Below are 19857 nucleotides of genomic sequence, written 5' to 3' on the forward strand. Positions count from 1 at the left end.
GATAACTGAGATTGAGTGAGTTGAATTCAAACACCTCACCGACAGTTTGTCAGACTTGTCATAATGTATTACAATACTATAATAGTCGATTTGTTTACAAACCACAACATACAACTATTATGCCGCTGAAAAAATATATGTCCATGATACTGTTACTGGCACAGATTTCTTGTGAATATGGGTTTTGTCGCTTCTTTTATAAAAAAAGCAAAAGGCGAAATTGTCTGTACAGCAATATGGCCGTAAGTGCTGAAAACGTCAATATATATCTGGTGCAGGTTTCATAAAAAATTAACTGGAGTCCTTCTATCTTTTACCTCGGTATGCACTATTTTAAGGTGTTCACAGGCATGGGTAGATGTACCCTCAATGTTTGCCACAGGGAACATAAACAAACATCGAAAGTACATCAAACCATGGACCCCGAGCGACCAGTTACCAAGTTATCTTACCGGACACCTCAATGTTAATTTGAAACTGTTTGAATCATGGGTATCGGATAGTACACTTCAGCCAACCTGTGTGAATCAAACGATTAGAGTTATCTGCCTTCCATCGATTAGCATTCGCAGAACATCGGTAATCTTCGTGCATCATGAGTGATTCAATGTTATTCGAGATAAAGAAGTACTGCCACGAAGTACCGAATGAGTTGCCAATGGCAGCTGGGTACATTGCAATGTACCTCGCTTGTAATTGGGTACATTGAAAATGATAGAAGAGCAATCAGAAAACGACATTTAGGTGTGAGGTAAGATAAATATTTATGTATGTTCATGTATGTCCATGTATCCAGAATATAATATGTTCAGCATTAAAAAGTGAAATGACAATCCAGTTTTTGTTTGTTTGGCTTGTAATTACTAACACACAAGAATAATCCAATGCAGTATTTCCTCGTCTAAAGCTAAATTGCTCCTAGTTTCAGGATTGCAGATGCACATTTTCTTCACTGACACATGGGAAGAGCCCATTATACGTGTGATGAACCTTCGTGACATTTATTAACCTTCCATACATGCTGTGACGTTAAATATTAACTCACTCACCCACTCCATACCTGTTGAAATATCAAACGTGGAAAACTCAATTTAAATGACTCTGACTTTTAAGGACAATGAAGCTGATATCCCTCTTGCTTCAGTCATCTGACGGTTTTGACGTCAAGCAATTTTTCATTGTCTTTATACATTTTGTAGTATCCGTCTCATACATAGTTACATTTCTGGACATCATTTGAAACGCAATTCCAAATAATGTGCTTTTGTTTTCAAAATTCGATTCGATTAACTCAGGTATTAGTTATTAGTTTTGAGAAATGTTAAAATTGAAAAGGACAAGAGTCACCTGGACAAGGCCACTCAGTTATTTTACCATCAAAGGGAGGACATATGGTGGGGTGGCCAAAATGTTAGTATTCTCCAAAAAAATATTTAAGCAATATGACAATATACTGTGTATTCCTTGGACTCGCCATATCAGTGCCTATATTGTCTAACACTGATTCTAATATAATCTGTCTTCATAAACTTACAACATTTAATATGTTAGGCGACACAGACTCAATTGAATAATGACCTCAATTGTAAAATATATAAACCACCGTAAGTTATGTTTATTTACCCCCAGTGCATGTAATATCCTATTGAGCATACTGTCAACGAGCATTAATTCGATAATGATTATTTATGGTTTATGTCTTCTATGTAATCAGACCCGTGAAGGTCCCGGGGTAGAATAGGCCTTCAGCAACCCATGCTTGCCATAAAAGGCGACTCAGCTTGTCGTAAGAGGCGACTAACGGGATCGGGTGGTCAGGCTCGCTGACTTGGTTGACGCGTGTCATCGGTTCCCAATTGCTCAGATCGATGCTCATGTTGTTGATCACTGGATTGTCTGGTCCAGACTCGATTATTTACAGACCGCCGCCATATAGTTGTAATATTGCTGAGTGCGGGAGTAGTAGTTACGTTTACATGTGCAATAGGCAACTATAAGACCACTTGACTGTGTTGAATTCTCCATCACAAGGGATACATATTTCAATGTCAAAACTATTAAGGATCTTTTTACCACTGTTAGTTATCGTTTAGTTATTTTGTTTGGTCTTTTAAGATATTGATTTCATGATTGAGTTATAATTCACATGTGTTGTAGTTAGATGCATTTTAATGATTGGTAGTATAAATTAGCACGTGGTAGTGTTAGTGGCTGTATCCTCAAAGGGGGTTAAAGTATCGTAAAACGATTGTCCTCCTGAGAGGATACGTAAGTCCCCAAACTTTCAGAGTTTAATTTTTGCTTACCCGATTTTAAACGTAGTATATTTGGGGATTTTTCAAATGTGCCTAAACATTCCTACAATCGCCAGCGACTGAAGGGATGGTGTAAATGCAACTAGGGTCCATGCAGGTGGCAAAGGTACCCTAAGTCCCTATGGTCACATGGTGATTTACCTTCAGTTGTTGGCGATCTATAGCCCGTGTGTCATATTGTATCGTCCTCCATGGTTGAACTGTTTTAGATTTAATTACTAGTTTTAAATATCTATCTGTGATAATCTAGTTGTTTTACAGTCCTTCGTTAACAGACCTTTTACCATTCTCCATTTTTCTACCATTATGTATATTATTAATGGTTCTCGTCACGATATGGCTGCATATGTACTGACGATGTGACATTAAAAATTAACTCACTCACTCACTCACTCACTCACTATCAGAGCAAAAGGAAATTCTGACATCTATAAGAAACAGATTTGTCCAATTAATTGAATCATATTTCTGCGCAAACGCCACGACTGCTCTTCGACTGCATTTACAGCAAAGGTTCAAGGGTCAAGGGGGCGCAACTCCGGGAATGTTCCCATTGGAATTGCAACTTTAACTGTATATCCCACGTACTGGTTCCACATATGACGGATAAAGAACTAAACATAAAATTAGGGTAAAACAATCTTATGTCGTCCCCACGTGTTTTCTTTCTGAATATATGGTCTAATTTCTGGTCTGATTTGACTATAGCTGAAGTGCGTCTATCAACTCCGTCGGCTCGTTCTCGGAGCTAACACCCCAATCACTCATACCAAGCACAAAATCCATGCACATCATATAAATACCTGACTTGTGTACCCAGACACGACACTCGTATTTATAATGGGACGTCTGACAGCATACGTGTAAACAATTGAGTGATGATTGATGAGGAAGGATTGCTGCGTACACACTGAAATGAGTATTTGCGTTTCTGAGCACTAACTGAGAGAAGAACAAACATAGAGGGATGTGTGGTTGGACATGCAGATGACTGATATCTGAATGTGTAATGGTAAACCCAAAAACGTATATCTTTGTTTATCCGAAATTTATACTGAACACAACAGTAAACTCCACTACCAAAATGACCATTCATTCAAATTTCCCATCAGTATATTTCACAAAAGTGGGGCACGTTTCACAAAACTGTCGTAAGCCTAAGATCTCGTAACATTTCTCGTAGCATTTGTACCTGGTATACTGTAACATAGGACATAACATGTTCCTAGCCTTTCTGCAGATAGATACATTATACACACAGCGGGTAGATCCGCAAATCTGAACGTTTAGTTACCATTTTGTATTTTCCAAACATTGATGCATATGTTAACATGTGCAAAAAACATGTGTTACTAAAATATAAGTTGAATTACCTCTGTTGTGGTTTTAGGAAATACAAAATCAAATTATTTCTCTTCTTACATAGACAGTGGTCTGCTGAGGAAGTGAAAACTTTCACCTGAACGTTAACGCAATGAGAGGACAGTTGCATGAGGTCGGAGCTTGCTCCACAAAACCAGTCTCAGTTCCTATAATATTATTCTGTACACGAAACCCCTTGGGAAGAATAACAAAAATCCACGTGACTTGATATTTACTGTGACCGCAATACAGCAACCAACTATAAAGTGAAGTATAATACTTCATTAGTTGGGTCTTTAACACGCTTCACCAAGGCCTAACTAAACATTACACGGTCATTTTCATTTGTGGCTAATCTTGCATACAGTCGCCAGCAGCTGAGGGAATGATGTAAATCCAACTAGGGACCATGCACGTAGCAGAGGTAGAGTACGTCCCCATGGTCCCTAGTATGGTGACCTACTCTCTGTTGCGATCTATGGCCTGTTTTTATATTGTACTATCAAAATAGTGACACTATTATATTTTTAAGTTTCCACGTTAGTTTTAATACTAACTTTGATAGTCTGCTGTTTTTACTGTCCTTCGGTGACAGGTTCTTCATAATATGCATATATATTTCTTTTTTATGTCACGTATGTTCTCGTTACGATATGGCTGCAATATTGCCGACGTGACGTTAAATATTAAGTCACTCACACATTACACGCTCAGGCATTGTATTCAACAAATTCGATCCACATAGCCCCAAAATTCTCCAATTCTTCTCTACATAATGTAAGTGTAATATCACGTTTTAGCTTTTAGCAATCGCTTCATCAACAGCTTAATCAACACCATCTGCAAAGTCACACCTCCATCAAATCTGAACAGTCAATACACTGCACTGACTGATCGACAATTGTTATTAAACATTTAGATATTATTGTAAAAAAAAACCCCGAAAATCACAGATAATGGTTGTCGCTGTGATTGTGTTTGCTTTGTAAAGATTTGATAGTTAAGTAGTTTTGAATGAGGTCACTGTAACACATGCGCATGACTTACCTCGATAGTGTTACGTAAATAGTCACGTGGCTCGTCCTTCAGCACTGGCATTACACTGTGTTGATTGATGCATTAGTTCTACACTGCATCGTAGAGATACCGACCGTTCACCTCATATTCTCGGGGTATTGTCAAGTGAGGGTACGCAATACACATAAGAATCAATCATGAAAATTGAATGCAATGTCTTTTCCGAAGGAAAGATCACTGACAAGTACATCAGAATTGAAGAAAGAATGAAACCTTTGTTGGTGTCCATGAAGCTTTTGGGGATGTACTTTGACCCACAGCAGGATGCATCAGGGCAGTCACAGAATGGTCAGAAGAGAATATATACAAGACTACTGACTTTCTTCAGACACAGACTGTATTGTTACATGGTTCTTCTTTTGTTGTGGCTCCATTGTATTCAACGTATGGTGGGCATATTTCCTCTAAATGAAACATTACCGCTGAGAGTTACTTTTATGTCCTGGAATCTCCAGTGTACTATTAATCTGACTGTCATGGTGTTCTCATGTCAGAGACTTTGTCACTTGCGATCCTTCTACAAACACTGGGATTCTCTTTTCAAGAACGATGTCACAAACCAAATAGGATGTGGATTCAAATGCCCAGTGAAATATTTGCTGCTTGCAACTTCCGGTGGATGGGTGTTGTTCTTCATTAACATAGCAGTAGTATATGCACTAGCTCTTGGAAATTTGAAAACATCAAAGCTATTCCTTGTTGACATCCTTCAGCCACTTCCAGAAGAGCAATGGGCAATCGCACTCCAACTCACCTTGCATGTGATAAGCACAGGTGCATGGATATTTCCTGTAATCTTCGTGGTTGTAGTTTCAAGGATCATCAAAGAACAATTTCTCATATTTGGGCAGGTCCTTTCCAAGCAGATCCAGGAAGCAGATGACCACATTCCTCATCGTCTCCCAGAACTCAGATCTCGTTACACCCAGCTTTGTCAGGCTGTTAGCATTATCAATAGACCCTTTAAATGGATTCTCGGAATATCGTTTTTCCTTCAGGTTTTCATGGCCTGTTTCATTTTGTATTATATGATTAATGGACCAGTGGAGATATTTACAAGTTTTGCCTTTTCATTTTGGCTTTTTGGTTGTTTTCTGACTATAATCCTGCTGACAAGGAGCAGTTCTGGTGTCAATGAGTCGGTAAGTACATGCTTATTAACTTGGGGACAACGGCGACCAAATGTTCTAGAATGTCGCTGTCTACTGTGATAGTCTAATGCAAGAAAGTCAAGTACTCGAAAGTTGTTTGAATCCTGATTTTAGTTTTTACGTGTTCATCATTTCGGGATTTTGCCATAGCCAAGATGACATAATTGCCTCGTCCTTGGTTTTAAACTACATCTTCACCTTACAGACAACGCCCACTGTTTAAATCGTAGCATATCTGTTTTAATACATGGGTGGATGTATCTAAATTGCAACAGCTGAAGGGATTGTGTAAATCCAAATAGTGCCCATGGAGGTAGCAAAAGTAATGTAATTCCCCATGGTTCTTTGCGTCCTGATCTAGTTGTTGGCGAACTATAGCCCTTGTTTTATATGGAATTGTCTTCTTTAATTATAATGTTTTAGTTTTTCTGTGCTATTTTAAAATCCATATCTGTGATATTCTAGTTATTTTAGAGTCCGTCGATGACTTTCATTACATATGCATATTCACGGTGTATGCCCACCCGTGAAGGAGGCCTTCAGCAACCAATGCTTGCCATAAAAGGCGACTATGCTTGTCGTAAGAGGCAACTAACGGGATCGGGTGGTCAGGCTTGCTGACTTGGTTGACACATGTCATCGTTTCCCCATTGCTCAGATCGATACTCATGCTGTTGATCACTGGATTGTCTTGTCCAGACTCGATTATTTACAGACCGCCGCCATATAGCTGGAATATTGCTGAGTGCGGCGTAAAACTAAACTCATTAACTCACTCACTGTGTATGCCCAACATTTCTCGTCACTGTATGGCTGAGATATTGCCAAGGTGACGATAAATATTAACTCACTCACTCAGTTGCATACAATGGGCACTGGTGATCTCGATCCTGGTTCAAAAGAATATTTTGATGTTCTGTGTACAGGTTTGTTGCCTTGTAACTTTCTGGGAACGCACTTTCAGGCACACTCTTTGCTGGAGGATATATTCCATATCGGCACAAAAAATGCCACAACGGAACTTCTAGGTCAGGTAGGTGTATATCTTTTATCTGAGGGAACTCGGAGTAATAAGAATTGATCAGAACACATTCCACACAACCCTTAAATTGCAAAGAGAAAGCAACACCCGATTACCCCAACTGAATTCCTAACTTAAGTTCCAAGGCATTCAAAGTGAATTTATCATTTCTAACCGTGAATCATATGTTATTTTAATTTGTATCTACACTGACAACTGAGGGAATAGAGTAAATTCAGCTGGGGACCAGGAAACAAATGTACTGTACGTCAATGCGGTCCTTAGTATGGTGATCTGCCTTCAATTGTTAGCAGTCCAGAGTCTCTGGTCTGTGCTGTATTGTCATCTATAGTTAAATGTTTTAGATTTTATTACTAGTTTTGAATACAAATCTGTGATAGTCTAGTCTGCTGTCCTTTGTTGATAGGATATAACAATTTATCATTAATTACCACGTATAACAATTATTTGCTCTCGTCACGATATAGCTCAAATACTACCGATGTGACGATAAATGTTTACTCACTCACTCCTTACAGAAGCTTCCGAAAAACATGAGGTGTGGCGATAGATTGATATATTGCATTGTAGCTGCAGTATACTTTGCCAAGTGCTTAATACTGTTTATCCCAAAGCGACTTACTGCAGAGTGAGTTTAGTTTTAGGACGCAGTATTCCAGCTATATGGCGGCGGTCTGTAAATAATCGAGTGTGGACCAGACAATACAGTGATCAACAACATGAGCATCGATCTGCGCATTTGGGAACCGATGACATGTGTCAACCAAGTCAGCGAGTCTGACCACCCGATCCCGTTAGTTGCCTCTTATGGCAAGCACGGGTTGCTGAAGATCTACTTAGGCATAGCTCATTCAACACTGGTTGGTATGTTTATTAAAAGAAATCATTTAAAGACATTTAAAGTTATTTACTGTACACGATCAGCTGAAGCACAGTAGTGAATCTGATGGCTGTCATTGTTATCAATGTTTGCCTTCTCTTTTCAGCTGAGCCTCTTTGTATCCAAACTGACAGGAACATCCATTGGCTTCACCGCCATTAACTTCTTTGTCATAACAAACGAGTTCATTTTAACGGTAAGTTGCAAAGTCAATAACCCCGGACTAGGCAATCAATTAATCAATACAATCAATTTACAGTGGTTCAAAGTACCCAACGCTACAGCATGAAACACCGCACAATGTTGTGATATTAACCGACTCAAAACATGTTTTATTAGATTAACAAATCAGATGGATAAACTTCACGAGAACATTTTAAATGAAACGACAGTGATTCTAGGTCACAAGCTTCTCAGAATCGAAATTGCGTTTATTGGTTGCCATCGTAACCAACGTCCGCAACTATTTGTAAAACATTTGTTTAGATCGTTTAGTGATAACTGTTTTTGTATCTGCCAAGTAACTCAATATCCATTCATTTCAGCTTGGTGGAATGTTCATCACCTACTTTTTCCTCCTGCTGCAGTTCAAGATATAGAGATCTGGGATTGTATCTGTTCATACCGGATAACATAACCATGTTCCATAAATTATTCAAGCAACTAACTGATGGAGTGAGTGATTGAGTTAATATTTAACGTCACATCGGCAATATTTCAGCCGTATCGTGACGAGAACATTTCGATACTGAAATGAAATGTGTACACGTTATAAAAAACATGTCGTCAAAGGACAATAAAACAACTAAACTGATGGACAAAAGAAACGCTGGCAACATTTTTTCTTATGAAATGAAAACGTAAGACAATATATGTAAGCAATTATGACTGTATATCAAAGAGATGGTAACTGACAACAGGTGTACACGCTCTAACAAAAATATGGTGGATATTTAAGAAATTATAATGAATTTTGTTCAAGCAGTTGGATCGTCCATAAGTCGATCACACCGAAATCACCCAAAATTAAGAAAATGTCATCAGTATGGAGTGTGTCCACCTCTAGCACGAATGCACGCCCTGACACGACGTCTAACAGATGTAACCAGTCTCCTGACAGTTGCTGGGGTGATCTGACGCCACTCCTCTTGCAGGGCTTGCGTTAACGTCTGTCGGTCATGAGGACGTTGTTGACGTTGCTTAAGACGTCTCCCGAGGTGAGCCCACAGATGTTCTATCGGATTCAAGTCGGGGGATCTGGCTGGCCAAGGAAGAACCTGGATGTTATTAGCGTTCAGAAAGTCCCTTGTAACACGTGCACTGTGTGGAGTGGCGTTATCCTGTTGAAACAGAGTTCTTGGATTATTCTGTATGAAGGGAAGCACGACTGGTCTCAATACCTGGTTGATATATCCTTGAGCATTTAGATTACCATTAATGACAACCAAATCAGTCTTCCTGTCACCACAAATACCGCCCCATATCATCACACTGTGGCCACCATCGGGTTGCACCTCTTGAACACAACAACGTGACGTCCGTTCCCCTCTACGTCTGTACACGCGCACTCGGCCGTCAGCATTGAAGAGTTTGAATCTGCTTTCATCCGAAAAAACCACTCTGTCCCACTGTCGTCTTTGCCAGAGTTGCACAGTTCGAGCCCACCTCAATCGGTTCCGTCGATGTTGCAGGGTCAAGGTCATTCCTCTGAATGGTCGATAAGCCCTCAGTCCATAATGGAGGAGACGTCGGGCCACGGTCTTCCTGCTGATGGGGTGTTGTAGTGCATCTCTTGCTGATGACGTAACAGTGAGGAATCTGTTACGAAGGTGAAGCAGACGTAAATAGCGGTCTTCATTTTGCGTTGTTACCCGCGGTCTTCCACTCCGTGGTCTGTCTGATGTCTGACCAGTCTGTCTGACACGTTGCACTAGTCTCTCTATCGTGGTTTTATGACAGCCCATGATTGTCGCAACCCTGGACTGGGTTGCACCCATCTCCAGCATTCCTATCGCTCTCTCGCGCTGTACAGATGTTAAACGTGGCATTCATGTTCATCAAATCTAAACGGTCGAATGTCAGAGAAGAGTTTTAGTCATTATTTATACCCGATCTTTGCACGAAAATTTCGTAAAAGCACTTTTGAAATTATATGCAAAAACGCAGATTTCACCCAAAAATCATGCTGCACGTTCATTACATGTTATCAGCCACGAAGGTTGGGTTTGCAAGAATGTTCCTATATTGCTGTAAACAATGTTTTTGAGTTTGAATCAGTTTTGCAACCAGGTTTGTGAAACCAGCGTTTCTTTTGTCCGTCAGTTTAGAATATCAGTTACAATTAAAACTAGTGTGGACAGTTAAAACAAAATATCACTATTTGGACAATACAGTATCTGCAGATCGCCAACAACTGAGGGTAGATCACCATGCACCTGCATGGACCCCAGATGGGTTTACACCATCCACTAACTGATGAATTCATTTGAGCTGAGATATGGTTGTTGTTGCCATAGATAACTACAACAACAATTACGAAAAGTCTCTATATCCTTCAGTAACCCACCAGTAGCCAATTCTTTTCTACCGATTTACCCATCCAGTCAGTCACGTCAATCCCTAAATGTTCAAGGCAATTTGAAATATATCGTTTTATATCTGGTATTTTTGTCACTTTAATTTGGGGTAAATTTGTCCACAATCGGCCCAAGAGTTGAGTTGATATAAATGCAGCTAGGGTCATGCAGGTAGCAAAGGTACTGTGAATCCCCTTGGCCCCTACCTTCAGTTGTTGACTATCTATAGCTAGTGTTTATATTGTACTGTCCAAAAGGTGCTACTAGTTGAACTTTCCATACTAGTTTTACTAGTAATTGTGATATTCAATTGTTTTTCTGTCCTTTGACGACAGATTTTATATTATACACATATTCCAATTCAATGTAAGATATGTTTTAGTCACTATATGGCTGAAATATTGCCCATGTGACGTTAAATCTGAAATCACTCACTCACTAAATACGGATGACACTTGAAACCGACTCGTATGTTATATGTTTAGATACATACCTCAGGACTCAACAATTGTGTATGACAAAAATGAACAAGTCATGTCGAGCAATATTCCAACAGCTCCAGACTTTGATGTTAACTTTTCACGTTTGGAGTGCAATCGAGAATACTCTTTTCATCCAGAATTCAAAGAGTGTAGTTAAGAACAACAGACTCAAGATGTTGTTTCATCAAGGGAACAACATACATTTTCAGATTCAGTTAAAATGATGCAAAAAACATCATCTTTTATAACCTTTGAAAGTTGTACCTTTTACTGGACACAGATAACTGAGATAGGCCTTTACTTATTAATCTTCGTGAAAGGCATACGTGGCCTATGGTATGTTAAAAAAAGCAAATTACGGTTTTGAAACGAATACATAGTATGTTCGAACATTATCAAAATGCATTAAGAAACCGAAAGGTTTAAGAGTTTCCAACATTGTGTTGATTTCTCTAGGTTTTTTTCACGTCTTTAACATTTCCTTTATTTGAAAAAATACGTTAACATTAAGAAAGACATGAATTTAAGATTCCACAAGGCATTTGACTCAATTTGTGTAATTAAAAGCAATTAATTTATCACACACTTTGACCTAAGTGTGAGTGTGTGAGTTGAGACTGATAGTCTCATCGGCAAGATTTCAGCAATACCGTGGCTGAAGTACTCCTACATTGGTAATGTATTGACAGTAAAACAAAATAGGATATCACAGACAGAAGTATATCTTGCATGTAACATAGAATATTATTCAGCACAATGCATTACACAAAAGGGCTTTAAACTGACTACAACTGCATGTGAATTACCATGCTAGGGACCAAATGCTGGTTGTATGGATCCTCGCCAGATATGTATTTTACGCTAATTTAACCCACTTTGAATGTACAAATATGTTTATCTTACCTCATACATAAATGTCGTTTCTGACTAGCTGAGCACTCTTCTGTTATTTTCAGTGTACCCCGCTTACACGCGAGGTATATTGCAATATACCCTCGCTGCCAATAGCAACCCATTCGATACTTCTTTGTAGTCTCTTTTAATCTCAAGTAGCATCAAATGACGCATGATGCCCGGAAATGACCGATGTTTTGAGAATGGACATTGGTGGAGGGCGATGGCTACGAAAACATTTCACTCTCTTTCCAATAAATATGTTGTGACAAAACGTTCAAATGTAGTCTCTACGAATATTAAGAAAGGGAATTACATCAGAGAGACTTTACTAAGACAATGCCTGCGGCAAAAAAAAGCAAGATGCAAGATTCGAATCGTTTGATTCACACTGGTTGGCTGGGCTCAGGGAACATAAACAAACATCGAGGGTACCTCAACCAATGCTACTACCCTCGTGACCAGTAAACGAAAATTTGAATATTATTACTTTATACGCTTAAATGAGAAGCCAGTTGATTGTGGGACACTATCATAACACGATTATCACATGTACAGTTTAAAACTAGCTCAAAACGTTATATTACCACAGTAAAAGGTTTGCTATACCAGGGACCTTTGGGACGTACAGTACTTTTTGCTAACTGACGAGCCTAGCCAAACTTCAATATTAACTGCACGTACGCTTGCGTATACATATTTCAAATTATGTGTAACTTAAATAGCTTCATGGTGACAGTAACTGTTTCACGTTACTTCAAACCTCAGAGGGTGGAGCCACTAACAATCTAAACTAAACTCACTCATTCATTAGAATACCATGGCTAAATACAGCACTGAATATAAACTATCGGTTTACTGAGTTAAAGTAACATTGTAGGGGATAATACAGATACCTCACATTTGCCCAAATGAACAATACGTTCTACTCTGAAATGCAGAGCTGCTTGGGGTAATATTTTGCTCAGTTTTTTAGGCAGCGTCGTGACGAATATCAAAAATGAATATAAGTAAACAAAGCATATATCTCTCATCAAACCAGATTATCACATATACCACTTAAAACGGAGATGAAATTAACTAAAACAATAAATCAACAAAACAATACATAAATAGGGCAAAATAGCTCAAGATGAGAAGCTAGTTTTAATATCTATCGCGTTCACTAAACAAGAGGGAAAGAAAGGGAAAATAGGCGAATATACAAATTAGAACATGAAATTATTTTCGGTTTGTTTGTTTTTTTGTTTTTTTTGTAAGATCAAGTTTCTTCAGTCTTTGCTCCGACATGGGGGCGACACAGACAAAGGTACGTGGTTAACATAGCTCCAGGAAACTAGACTGGTCATGAACTGGTACATGTAATACGAATTAGGGCCTATGTCTTAAAACTCACATGTAACTAGTTGCATGCGATTTAAACACTTAGATATGGACGCATGCCGGAAGTAGTTACCACAAATCGCTTCGTGAGACTGCACCTAAAGGAGAAACAGCCAGTCATGACGTTATCGTAATGCCTCAAAATACGCGCAGTATGGGTGCAGGCAAAATTCTGCTGCTTCGTGACGTCACGTCAAGCAAATGGCTGTACGTGAAGCGGTCCACTCAATCCGTTCACGTACATTGCAAAGTTCAGACGAAGTCTTGACTCTCCTGAGAACAGTATACTTTCCAGTTTTTCCTCATCCCTGCCGTGACGTCAAAGTAACGTTTCCATGGCACGAATAACTGATCTACATTTTTAAGGACCTTTTTAATCCACCTTGTTTGATAAACTACGTGCATTCTCCTACATCATGCAAGCATCAAAGATGTGCACCATGCATAAACATACACGTGCAGGGTATGTATTTCACACGTAGTCAATTTGTTTCGAAAGATCTATTAATCTTTAATATTTAACATATTCTAGTGGACGTTAAGTGAAACTGTGAGTGTGTGAGTTAATATTTAACGTCACATATATTTCAGCCATATCGTGACGAGAACATTTAATACTGAAATGAAATATATGTCTATTATAAAACCTGTCAACGAAGGACAGTAGAACAACTGGAATATCACAGATGAGATATAAAACTAGTAACTATACCTAAAACAATTTATCTATAGAGGACAATGCAAGATAAAAATGGGCTATAGATTGCTAACAACTGAAGGTAGATCACCATACTGGAGACCATGGGGACGTACAGTACCTTTGCTACCTGCATGGACCCTAGCTGGATTTACATCATCCCCTCAGCCGTCAGCAATTTGGGAAATCTAGCCATGCAAATAGAAAGACACTTATGCTACGATTAAAAACGTGGAAAGCTTGAATTTACTTTGAATGTTTGTGGACTTACGTGCCCTCTTAGGGGGACAATAGTTTTACAGTACTTCAACCCCCTTTGAGGATACAGCCACTAACAAGCACAGTTATGAATTTAAACAACCAATAATAAAATATTTATCTATTTACAATTCAGTCAATAAATCTAATTCTTTTAAAAATGAAATGATTAAATGAGAGCTTGTGTTATTAAAAAGATCCTTCAGAGTTCGTGAATTAAAATACTGATCCCTTGTGATGGAGTACTGAACACAGTCAAGCAGGATATGCTTGACTGTGATTCTTTCATCACAAGGGATACAAAACGGGGGATCCTCACCTTTTAACAGGTGCACATGGGTATATCTAGTATGGCCAATACGACATCGTCGTAAAATAACCTCTTCAAATCTGGACTGACAGCCCAAGTAGGTGTAACCAATATACGGTTTTATTTCATGTAATGTATTTATACCTACTTGGGTGTCCCACTTCTTCTGCATGAGATCATGGATGTAAGTTCTAATGCTAGCTTTGTAATCAGAGTATGGAATAAGAAGTGGTGTCACAGATTTGTTGAGTGCTGCCTTGGCAGCAAGATCGGCCATTGCGTTACCAGAAATGTACGTGGCTGGGTAACCAACAAAAGACGATGTCGTATTGGCCAGTGGCAAGATTATTATACAATTCAATAATTTCAATTAAAAGTGGATGTTTACAAGAGATATTTTTAATGGCCCAAAGGCAAGAAAGAGAGTCGGAATAGATTATATATTGTTTACGTTTAGGGTGTCTTTGAATATATTCAAGAGCTGTTAATATGGCATTAGCTTCAGCTGTGAAAATAGAACTGTTATCTGATAATCTAGAAGATATCGTTCTGGATCCAATGACAGTGGCACAAGCAACTGCGCCACCGTCCTTGGACCCATCTGTAAATAAGGGTTTATAATTGCTATATGTATGTTTCAATTGATTATATTCTTGTTTATACTGTAATTCATTCGTTTCTTATTTTTTAAATGTCGTAAATGTTAGGTCAACTTGTGGCCTAACCAACTGCCAAGGGGGAGAGGAAAGAAGACGGAAAGGAGCTATATTGTCCAGCTCAATTCCAGCAGCAGCAATAAACGGCTTTATTCTGAGCCCAAGAGGTGGAACAAGAGAAGACTTTTTGCTATACAGATCCTCATAAAGAGGATTGAAGACACAGTTATATGCAGGGTTAGATTCGTTAGAGTATAGTTTTGTGATATATTGTAAAGATAATTTGATACGGCGTTGTGCAAGAGATGGTTCATCGGCCTCAACGTAAATACTGTCAATAGGTGAAGTTCGGAAAGACACAAAACAAAGTCTTAAGCCTTGGTGGTGGACAGGATCAAGAAGTGTAAGGTTGCTTTTGCAGGCTCCACCGTATACGATGGAGCCATAATCAAGTTTATAACGTACTAGTGATCGATATAGATGGAGAAGGGTAGTTTGATCCCCACCCCATTTAGAATTTGAAACCACTTTCAATAAGTCAAGTGCTTTCAGGCATTTAGTTTTAAGGTATTTAATATGCGGTAAAAACGTTAAGTGTGAATCAAAGATTAGACCCAAGAACTTGGCTTCCTTCACAACTTTAATCGGCGTGCCATCTAGAGACATTTCAGGGTCTTTATGTGGTTTGTATTTACGACAAAACTGTATGCAGTTAGTTTTTTAGTTAGAAAAGTTAAAGCCGTTTTCAAGACACCATTTATTTATCGTTTAAACACAACTGCAATTGCCGTTCAATGGTATGCATATATTTACCACGACAAGAAATATTAAAATCATCCACAAATAACGATCCATCAATTGAATCGTTTAAAACTTTAGATAAACTGTTGATCCTGATGCTAAAACGAGTGACAGACAAAATACTGCCCTGTGGAACACCCTGATCATGATTGTAATGATCAGCCAGGGTAGAACCCACACGGACTTGAAATTGTCTGTTATTTAAAAACTTGGCTATAAATTCAGGCAAACGACCTCGCAACCCGAAGTCATGTAAAATCTCTTAAAATGCCATATTTCCAAGTAGTGTCATTTTTCAAGATAAAAAAAGATAGACACAGCGTGTTGTTCGTTAATTAGTGCGTTTTAACAAATGATTCCAGTCGCACGAGGTGATCAACAGTACTTCTGTTATGAGGTTATTTGTTTCCAAGTACCAAACAAGTCGATTATTTATCATGCGTTTCATGCTCTTGCAAACACAGCTAGTTAATGAAATCGGACGATAATTGGATGGATCCGTATGATCACGTCCAGGTTTAGGTATTTGTACTACTATGGCGTCACGCCATGAAGGAGGAAAGTTACCCAAATATCCAAATATCATCAAAAATATTGAGAAGAGTTTCTAGGCAGGATTCTCGTAAGTGCTTCAGGAGTTGATAATGTATGTTATCAGCTCCTGTAGTAGTGTCATGAGCTTGATCAAGAGCAGTATGGAGTTCATGAACAGAAAATGATAATCTTCCCCATTATCAGAATTGAAATTAATAGTTTTCTTTTCTTGTTGTTTTTGATATTCCTGAAATTTTGGTACATAATTAGAAGAGGAAGAATGTTTAGCAAGAGTTTCACCGAGTTTATTCGCAATATCTGATTTATCAGTAAGTAATCGATCTCCATGTTTAAGATGATGGACAGTAGATTTAGTACCTTTACCTTTAATTTTCTGGACTGTGCTCCATACCTTGGACATGGGTGTCCGAGAATTTATTTTGGATACATAATTATGCCAAGATTGGTGTTTGTTCTGTTTAAAAGTACGCCGTGCTTTAGCATTTAAAACTTTAAATGTATTTAAATTATGCACCATAGGATGGCGACGGAAATAGTGTTATGCTTTTTTCCTTGCCTTCCTAGCTTGTTTGCATTCATCGCTGAACCATGGTTTTCGAATATGTGGAACTACAGAGGAATTTAGTATACAATCATCAGCTATGGAATTCAGTTCCTCAGAAAAACATTTAATAGCATCAGGAACATCAATGAAACGTTCAGGTTTAAGTTTTTCAGAACACAGTGTTTCATATAAAGCCCAGTTAGCCGTTTTAGGCTTTTTTTCGCCTTGATGATGGAGGCACATCAGATGGAGTTATAGATTTTAATATAGTAGGGAAATGGTCACTTCCACAGAGATCATTGTGGACTGACCAATCAAACTCATTAAGTTGAGAAGAGTCTGCAAGAGACAGATCCAGAGAAGAGTAGGTGCCGGTTGCAGGGTGCAGATAAGTGCTTGAATCATCATTGTATAAACATACAATCTTCCAGTATTTGACCTTTTGAGTTAGTGTTTGTACCACCCCATAGCGGGTTATGGTCATTGAGATCACCCATTATGATACACGGCTTAGGGAGTTGATCATAGAGACCTTGCAGATCTGACTGTTGGAGTGCTGAGGAGGGTGGTATATACAAAGAGCATAGTGTAAAAGTAACGTGAAGAGTAAGTCTCACTGCAACGGCTTGGATGTTAGTTTTAAGAGCTACAGAACTATGGATAAGTATCTGTCTGTTTCAGGTATGTTTCTTGTAAACAGAAAGCTGATGGTGCAAAGTCTTGGACTAATAGCTGTAGTTCATGACAATTAGTCCTTAGTTCTCTACAATTCCACTGTAATATATTTTTGGAAGAAACTATGGTGGGTTGATTGGAGATCTACCCCGCACCTTTTTAGAGGGTGACAAGCTATGTGCCCGAGGATGGATGTTATCAGACACATCCATATCCTCTAGTGACCCAAACTTATTAAATAATTTGATCTTGTCTGACCCTTTAGGAACTCGATTTGGTCTTGAAGTGTCTGATCTTGATTTGATCTTTGTTTTAACTGTCTGTTTCTCAGTTTTCCCTGGTTGTAATCGAAGTTGAGAAACGGGAGATTGTTGCTGAGAAAAGATCTGCTGATCAGGAAGTAAATCTGCTGTCTGTGTTTATTGCTGAGGAGAAAGGTTTTTAGGAATGTCTGTGTTTATCCACGTCAAGTCTGTTGACAGGCATGTGACTTGAGAAGTATTTTCTTTGTTGGTCATTTCTGATGGTTTTCTGGCGATGGAGGCATACGTTTCACTAGTATCCCTTGACTGTATCAACTTTTTGGCTTCAGCAAAACTGACATTATTAGTGTATTTAATCCTGTTGATCTCCATCTGCTTTTTCCAAGTGGGGCAACCCTTAGAAAATGCTGAATGATTTCCATTGCAGTTGGCACATTTTTTGGAGCTACTTTCACAATCTTCTGTTACATGAGTAGTCTCAGCACAGTGAGCACATGTAACAGACAATGTGCAAGTGTTCACACCATGTCCAAACTTCTGGCATTTGAAACATCTCAGAGGATTGGGGATGTATACATCAACATTAACGCTGTAGTAACCTGCCCTGATTGATTTTGGTGGATTTGGCGCAGAGAAAGAAAACAGGTATGTGTTAGTTGGAACACTTTCATTGTTTTTTCGAGTGGAAAATCTTTTGACATACATCACACCTTGATCCTTCATTTCCGATGCAATGTCAATCTCGGTCATATCTGGAAATAGACGATCTCGGTCTCGTACAATACCTTTACTGGTGTTCAGTGTTCTATGTGCAGAGACCTTAACCGGAACTCGAACAAACGTTTCAATGGACAACAGGTTAGTTGCTTGCTGTTTTCTATTACATTCAAGTAATAAACATCCCGAACGCAAGCGTTTAACATCTTTAATGTCTCCTGCTATTCCATGGATACCCTTAGATATCGCAAATGGATTCAGCTTTAAAGGAGTATTATCAAGAGTCTCAAGGATCAGAAAACGAGGCCAGTAATCAATAGATTTGGAGGGTCGCTGTTCATCGTCATCATTATCGAGTTGGCGTTTCCACCAGATTGGCCCATGAGCCACTGCCTTCTGGACATAGGACTCAAGGCAAGATACGAAATTTGAGTTATTCAATCACAAAAAAAGACATATCATCACAAAGCCATGACAGCTGACAAAAGACAAAATGGTTCCTAAAAATTTATGCAGCAAAATTTACATGTACAGGGCCGATTCAACCTCCCGTCTAGGTGAAGTAAGGGTCGAAGGGGTCGAACCCCCAGACTCCCGTCCTCCACCGACACAGGGCCGCAACCCACGGCAAACGGGTTGGTTGACCAAATATCCCCCCGGGTTCACAACGGGGGTGCCGGCGAACTCTTCGCGTTACCCAGCACCCACCACGAGGAGGTGGTTCGCCACGGGTGCCTGTCGACAAAGGACAGTAAAACAGCTACAATATCACAGAAAAGAATGTAAAACTAGTAATTAGACCTAAAACAGTTTATCTATAGAGGACAATACAACATGAAAATGAGCTATAGATTGCTAACAACTGGAGGTAGATCACCATACTAGGGACCATGGGGACTGTTGCTACCTGCATGGACCTTAGCAGGATTTTTTACACCTTCTCCTCAGCCGTCAGCATATGGGGAAATCTAACCATACAGTAAAAAGACACTTATTCTGCTATTAAAACGTGGAAAGTTTGAATTTACTTTGAATGTTTGTGGACTTACGTACCCTCTCAGGATTAAGCGAAACTGTAGCTTTTTAGGTCGGAAGGTTTGTGTTAGGGTTTTGAGTTTTAAGAAGCACTCAACGATATCCCAGCGATATGGCGATCAAATAATCCAGTGATCAAGAGCATAAGAATGTATCTATCAAGTCATCGAGCCTGACCACCCGA

The 19857-nt window shown here is 39.0% G+C and overlaps 1 protein-coding gene across 1 annotated transcript; it reads left to right on the forward strand.

Moving 5' to 3' along the window:
• The first annotated feature begins 6688 nt into the window (after positions 1-6688).
• LOC137293965 (uncharacterized) lies at positions 6689-8494 on the forward strand. The gene is made up of 3 exons (XM_067824867.1): positions 6689-6938; positions 7934-8023; positions 8373-8494. Exons 1-3 carry the CDS (start codon positions 6774-6776, stop codon positions 8424-8426), a joined length of 309 nt encoding a protein of 102 aa, XP_067680968.1. The 5' UTR covers positions 6689-6773; the 3' UTR covers positions 8427-8494.
• The last annotated feature ends 11363 nt before the right edge of the window (positions 8495-19857 follow it).

Source organism: Haliotis asinina, chromosome 8 (assembly GCF_037392515.1).
Source record: "Haliotis asinina isolate JCU_RB_2024 chromosome 8, JCU_Hal_asi_v2, whole genome shotgun sequence".
Taxonomy (NCBI): domain Eukaryota; kingdom Metazoa; phylum Mollusca; class Gastropoda; order Lepetellida; family Haliotidae; genus Haliotis; species Haliotis asinina.

Coding starts and splice junctions, on each gene's coding strand:
- LOC137293965 (XM_067824867.1), top strand. CDS start 6,774: ATGGGCACTGGTGATCTCGATCCTGGTTCAAAAGAATATTTTGATGTT. Junction 6,939..7,933: donor CAACGGAACTTCTAGGTCAG/GTAGGTGTATAT, acceptor TTCTCTTTTCAG/CTGAGCCTCTTTGTATCCAA. Junction 8,024..8,372: donor CAAACGAGTTCATTTTAACG/GTAAGTTGCAAA, acceptor CATTCATTTCAG/CTTGGTGGAATGTTCATCAC.